The following is a 7,064-nucleotide window of genomic DNA, read 5'->3' as shown; positions in this document are numbered from 1 at the left end:
AAGTTTTATGAAGCTTCTCATTAAAATGTTGACGTCATTTAAATGAACAAAATTATATTTCACAGTTTCTATAAAAGTTTTCCGCAATTTTCTATTTTTCCACCGTGAGTTTTAATCAGCTGTGAGTTATTTCTAGTTGAATACAAATATTCTTCAGTGTTCTTTCCACAGGCGTCTGAAGTCCTCCAAGTCGACCTTTCCATCTCCATCGTAGTCTGCATTTTTGATCATTTTCTTCATGTCTCGCTCGCTGATGCCGTTTTCGCCCAGGTACTGCAGCACGTACCTGCGAGAAAGGTCAAAGATCACAATTTATGAAGAAGATAGCGGCGAGAAAGTTCAAAGGTCACAATTTAAGAAGATAGCTGCGTGAAAGGTCAAAGGTCACAATTTAAGAAGATAGCTGCGTGAAAGGTCAAAGGTCATAATTTAAAAAGAAGATAGCTGCGAGAAAAATCCCAACTCAATATAAAATAATAAATTGATATCATTGACGATTTTTCACTAGGATAATTTAGTATAATTTATCATTTACCATGCACAGAACTTGAACAGACACTGAAGACTTCACGACCTGTTTGAAAGCGCTGTGTGAGAGCTTCCTTAGTTTAATCCTAGATACCATTGGTCAGTGAGTTTAGTTAAACTAATTTTTGTTTTCAAAGGGGAAATTGTTCATAAAATATTCATAGAGGGAAACTTTTCGAGAAAGTTATGTCGAAAATACTCAAAACTGACTCAAAATAATCAACTGGTCTATGGAATAGGTTTTACAGACTGTTAATTTCCCAAAACAGATGTCATAGATTAGTTTTTTTCTTTAATGACGATCCATTTTACCCTCAAAGTTACTTTCTAGAAAACCCATATGTTAGTTCCCTTTATTGTTTTTTTTTGGGGAATATAAACTTTACGGTTGATTGGAAACTGAGTTTACAGGTGTTGAAACGACAATTTGGATGCTGTTTTGGCAGAAAATTTGTATCAAAAAGGAAAATTTGCCCTGCTGCGCTTATATTTGGATCAAAAAGTATTTTGCTCGTAACAAAACCATTAGCGAATTAAGTAGCAAAAAAGTGGGCTAGTTATAGTTTCTGTAAGTAGTTTCTAAAAGTTGCATGTTTTTAGAAGTTTTTTTTTGCTATTGATTATGGAGGACGAGAAGCAATTGTCGTTTCAATTGTCTGTTCTGTACACTTGTTTGCAGTTTACAAACTTACAAAAATTTCCGAAAAAGGTTTTAATTTAGTCGAGAAATCGAAAATTGTACGGCGCTAACTTGTGAGAAGCGACAATTCACAACAAGGATAGCCGATTACTGTGCAAGTCAAACTATTGTCGTTTTTTTTGCTGCGGCGTGGCGTGACAAAAGAAGCTGAACAAAAAACTGGAATACAGGTACTTTCGACAGTCATAATAAAATAAGCAAATTGAAAATCAATTTTTGTAGAAAAATTATTACAAAACGAAAAAAAAATCCAAAAGTTTTTTTGCAGTTTTCTGATTTTTTAAAAATTTTGATTCCAAAAAAGCTCTAAAATACTCAAATTGAACTAACGTTACCAAAGTAAAATTAATTTTTACGTTTTAAAATAAGCTATTGTAAGCTTTCAAGAAAAAACTCCTAAGACAATTTTACCTGAGTAAAATTGAGTTTTCACGGCCTAAATTAAGCAAAAATAAGCTATGGTAAGCCTGCTCTCTCGATATTTGCTCGAAAAAAGAAGAAAAATGGAAAATTTCAACCGGTTTTTCTTGACACTGGGAAAAAAAACTTGAAATTTTTTAATGCGGTTCGAATTACGACTGTAAGGGCTTCAGTATGATATACCACTCAAACCAGTCCGATGATTATTTGTGGTACGTGATTTTGCGTGGAAAACAAAAAGAAAGAAAAAGAAAAGAAAAAACTAAAACACAACCACATACAAATTTCATTCCCAGTTTCAAAGGTCGGAGCAACAAGCGACATATCGTATTATAAAAATATATCATCATTCATTGAACAAAGACTCAAATGAGCAAACAGTCTTGTCTATTTCTTCTGTCCTTGTTTTGGGTCCGCTTTGTTTAAAAGTCTGTGAAAAAATGCTATTCATACGGGGCACAAAAAGTGCGGCTAAAGACTATCCAGTCTAAAAAAAGACTGATAATTCATTTATAAAAAAAATGGAATTGGAGTTCATTCTCGGCTTAAGGTAGCCGGTGGGCCAATAGACGGCTCTAATTTTTGTTGGCTAGCTCGCAACACGTTGGCGCGACTGCAGTGGTTACTACTAAATATTTTGAGAAAAAAATCTAATTTTTGTCATATTTGTTGAATTTTCCGTGTCGTTGATCTGTCTGTATGTTTTTGGCCGAAATCATATCGGTTAAATTGCCTTTGGTCGAATTGCCTGAATGCGCAATTCATACAATTTCCGTTCATGAAACCTGCATTGTAACCATTTTGCAATTCAAATGAAAAGTTCTTCAAATGTGTTTTTACGTGTTTTTCATTCAATTAAAACAAGTCAAATGGAAGTTTTTTGTTCTTCAAAAATTTGCATGAAAAAAAAACGCTCGTCATACAATTTTTTCTAATGAATACTGTATGACAAAGATTTCTTCCATTGAAAAATTCCAAAATTCAAGAAAAAACATACTTATCAAATTTATTCACAATATCAAATTTTTTTTTCTTCTACTGCAAATTTTTCTTCTTGCAGAAATTGTTTTTTTTCTACAGTAGCCTATATACAATTTTTTAAAAGAGAAGAATTGAAATGTTCAATAAAATTATTCTGTGAAATCAGAATTATTATTTTTTCATTCCGAGAAAAAAAACCAGACACTGTTTTCAAACCTTTAGTTTTTGAGATAAAGGTTTTATAGCCATATACAAAAATAGGATTTTGGTATAAAACTGAACCAAAGTCAGTTTAACTTACTTGGCATGTCTCAAAATGCATTTGAGTCTGCGATGCTTTTGTCGGTTGTGGGTAAAATGGTTTTTTGATCTGAATTGATTTTTTGCTTTTTTTGTTTCTTAGTTTGTTATATTTTCAGGAAAAAAATTTAAAAAAACATAAAAGTATGAAACGAGTCACAAAAATGATAAATATTTGTTTTAATTCATGTAAAACTGATAAACATACTGATAAGTACGGAAAAAAGCTATTTTTAAAATTCCTTTTATGGAAAAATTGCCAATTATGCTAGTTTCATGCAATTTTTTTTGGTATATGGACTTGCAAAAACGCTCGTCAAACAATTTTCTCTAATTTTTTGTTTTCTCTAATTTTCTCGATCTTTTATGATAAGCATTTTTTCCAAAGTGGAACTTGTATGAGTAGCAATTTTGGTCAAATCTAGCGTTGCAAAATCAGGGAGTCCGCTCGCCTCAGTTGAGTCGGCTCCTATATTACAAGGAAGCTCATTCAGTTTTTTGACATTAGTTTATTGGTTTTTCAGTTTGTTTTTGCAAAATTGGGCTGTGGTTGGAAAAAATGAGCTATCATGACAACACCCGGCTATATACTTTTCCTAAAAAATTCTTTCTATTTTGTTTCTACTACGCAGCTTGGAAGTCATATTTGTAATGAGTGAAATTGAAGTGAAATTGAGATTTTATATTAGAACAACTATTTTAGAGTACTTTAGAGTATTTTATAGGGAAGAAAAAGTAGTTGTCAGCTCTTCGTGGGAAACCATGGTCGTGCACTTTACAATGTGAAAAGACAATTACCGAAACGTGATCTTCCTAAAAACGACAACTTAAAACAAGCAGCGGTTTGTAATTTATCCAAGAATCGTCGCTTGTTACTTGTCGCCTTTAATTAAATTTCAAAACTTTGCTTGCTATGAATTTTTGACCAACAGCAAATTACGAGCTGGAGGCACCAGTATTTTCCTTTTCGTTTTCTGATTCATAACCCTTTCACCCTTTCCTTTATAGATAATTCCCCGTTGTTGGCAATTTTGAGCAACTTAATCGATCAAAATCAATGTTTTTGATTAATTAGAGTTTTTGACGCGATTTAAGCTGAAATATGTGATACGAATAATTTCAATCGCTAAAATGAGCCATTTTAGGTTATTTAGTTTCCGTTCACGTTTGCTGCCCTAATAGGATATTGTTGCCCAACGTTATAGCGTTATAGTTAATGCTAATTGGTTGGCATGTTTTTTTCGGTCAACGAAACTGAACGAAACTAATTAATCTGAAACTGCTCATTTTGACGTCGGAGTTATGAGTTTCACTGATGTCCACGCGTAAAAACTGTGTTCAGAAAAACTAATTAACCTAAAAAATTATAGTTTATGACCGATTAAATTACCCAAGGTCACCGATATTGCCAACAATTTGGCATTAACTATACATTGGTGTAGTGTCAGTAGCGGATTTAGGGGGGCAGGGGGTGGTTGGACGCTCCTCCTTCAGAGATTCGACCCCCTGCCGGCCCAAATTGTCCCCCTTTTGTACTATTTTGAGATATCGATTTTTAGCTGACTGACCTTAAAATTTTTTCTTAAAGCATTATCGGCGCCAGTATATACTAATTCTGAGAGGGGAGCGCGCGCCGAAAAAAATCGCCATTTTTTGGTCAAATGTTTCCAAAAAATGCATAAAACGCCTTTTTTTTTTTTACTGGTTTAAGGTTTTTTAAGTGCTTTGGGAGAGCTCAGAAAATCAATTTCGCCGACCTAAAAGTCCGTGCATGTGTAGTGTGTATGATAAGGAAGGTGTTTTTACCTGAGTTCATTGACTTGAATGAATCCGTCGTTGTCGACGTCGAACTCCTTGAAGGAGGCCTCTATCATCTCGTCCTCGTCCTCCATCGCACTCATCATGATCTCCACAAACTCATCGAAGTCTATCTCCCCGTTGCCTGCAAAAAGGGTTTTGCTTAACAGTTTCCCAGTTTAAAATATCAGAAAAATTTTAAAAATGCTTTTAAAATTGAATTTTGGAAATAATCTTTCTTAGAAATAATCTTTCAAACTGGACAATAACATTGAACACCGACCGTCCATGTCGAGGTTCTGCAGCAGTTCCTCCGTCTCATCCTCGTCAATGTCCACTCTGAAGTTGTTGAACAGTTTGTACAACTCGTCCGCCGAGATGGACCCGCTTCTGTCGTCGTCCACAGAGTCAAACGCAATTCGCAACTCCTACAAACAAGTTAATAAAGTTCTTCTTAACAATATCCCCCCCCCCCTTTTCAAGAAAGGGTGAGATTGTTAAGTAGATTACTTGCAGCAAATTTTCGACCAATCAGAATGCAGCAAAATTCGAATTTACATACAACGCTCTAGTGCGAATTTACTGTTTTTATTTACAAGGGTGGAGATTCTTTAGTAGATACAATAGGTGGGGGGGGGATTGTTAAGTAGATCCGATATAGTTATAGTTTATAAAGATCCTAATAATTTTGGTGTCTGTGATTCGCAGAGGATATCTGAAAGGCTTTCAGGTCTGTCTAAATTGTGAGAGTTTTCAATTATTTCCCTACATTCCACAGTTAAGTTATTTGGCTGCTCGAAGCTCTTTTTTTTCTTCTCAAGGCCGTTTTTTTAGTCTGAAACTTGCACGTGTTACGACTGTTGCAGCCGAAATCGGTGAGACTGTAGTAAGTAGACTTACTGCTAGAGGGCAAGTTAGAGCTCGTACTCATACACTTTCCTCGCAATGGTAGGGGATCGTAAACTACCGAACTCAAGGCGAATGCCTTACCACTATGCTAAATTGTTTATGTAACTTTGATTTCAATCAATCATATTTATTTGTAAACAATAATTTATCTGTTGATTTTACTTTTTTTCCAGCCAATCACATGAATTTGTTATCGATAGTTTGTTGTTCATTTAATTTCTTTTCCTGCCAATCACACAATCATATTTAATTTTCATGAAAAAAATAGCTTATTAAATTGGTAAAAAAGGATTTACAAATTTAGACCACAGGAATTCGAAAACCTTGACAGAAAACCAACGCGGGGATCGATCAAAAATGCATCTTTTTGATTGTGACCAATTAATCTAAAAAAAAGGTCGTATTCTAATTTCGATAGAGTTCCAAAATGAAAACTACGAGCCAACATACAAGCCAAAATTCAGCATGCTCCATATTGTCAATAATGCTTAAATTTGCCTCTTAGTATGCAAAGTTTTTTGGGGGTGATTTTGTGATCCTTTTGAAAGACTCTTACTTTTCGCATTTCTGGCGGACATACGGCTGTCATCTTGAATGTTGTGGGTTCTTCTTTATTTGCACCTTTATGGGCGAAGGTATCTGCGACCTAAAAGCTGATTATGTGTAAAAATTAGATAAAACAGAAAGAATATAAAATTTGCTCTAGCAAGCACAGGAAACAACGCGAAAACCGTGGTTTATATGCAATTATGAATATTTAGTTTCTCACTGGTAAAGATCAAAGACGTTTTCATATTTTTACAACAATCGTAAAATGAAAAATTTTTAGTTTGAAGTCTGTCAAAGATAAAAGAAACTCGTCATGCCAACCTTCAGCTCCTGGAACTCATCTCCGCTGCTGTTAACCATTTTAGACTAAGACTCTAACCGACAATTGAAACTGTGTTTTAACAATTTTAAAACTATTATATCAGCTTAAACGCTATAAGAATCACCGTGATAATCTTTGTTTTTAATTTGCTAGTAGGTCAACTAAAAATGGTATAGTTAAATTGAAAAGCATTATGCACATAAACAAATACATCATGCTTTATCAAAGTTAATGGTTAAAACGTGTTTGGGTTTGATTAATACAGAACAATACCACCGGTATGAAAAAAATGGCTAGAAAAGTAACAAAATATGTAGTAAAACGTCTCAGCTAGTTCGTTCGTTCGTCTTTTACTGAGATCAAAGAAAACTTAAACGTTTATTTAACAATCAACGGCCTCAATCCATTTATTATTTAAAAAATTAGATTTTATATGAGCTAAATTCTTACGTGCTTTTTCGTCCTGACATTTTTTGATCGGGTATGAAGAGATTACATAAGATATTGAGACATGGCTAAATTTTTAAAAAATCGTTTTTGTTTTTCGAGTGAGTTTTC

General features: G+C 34.0%; 1 protein-coding gene across 1 annotated transcript; it reads right to left on the bottom strand.

Annotated features, from left to right (window-relative positions):
- On the bottom strand, positions 1-6,729 carry LOC134839257 (uncharacterized). Its single transcript, XM_063854753.1, has 5 exons — positions 6,506-6,729; positions 6,192-6,281; positions 5,010-5,154; positions 4,736-4,871; positions 1-286 (listed from the first exon to the last, which is right to left on the bottom strand). Exons 1-5 carry the CDS (start codon positions 6,542-6,544, stop codon positions 154-156), a joined length of 543 nt encoding a protein of 180 aa, XP_063710823.1. The 5' UTR covers positions 6,545-6,729; the 3' UTR covers positions 1-153.
- Between the last annotated feature and the right edge of the window lie 335 nt (positions 6,730-7,064).

Source organism: Symsagittifera roscoffensis, chromosome 2 (genome assembly GCF_963678635.1).
Source record: "Symsagittifera roscoffensis chromosome 2, txSymRosc1.1, whole genome shotgun sequence".
NCBI lineage: Eukaryota > Metazoa > Xenacoelomorpha > Acoela > Convolutidae > Symsagittifera > Symsagittifera roscoffensis.
This window is presented reverse-complemented; position numbering and strand designations above follow the sequence as displayed.

Excerpts from the sequence above, each read along its gene's own strand:
- LOC134839257 (XM_063854753.1), bottom strand. The coding sequence starts at position 6,544 with ATGGTTAACAGCAGCGGAGATGAGTTCCAGGAGCTGAAG. Across the intron at positions 4,872-5,009 it reads GCAGAACCTCGACATGGACG|GCAACGGGGAGATAGACTTC; the intron begins GTCGGTGTTCAA and ends CCCTTTTTGCAG. Across the intron at positions 287-4,735 it reads ATTCAAGTCAATGAACTCAG|GTACGTGCTGCAGTACCTGG; the intron begins GTAAAAACACCT and ends CCTTTCTCGCAG.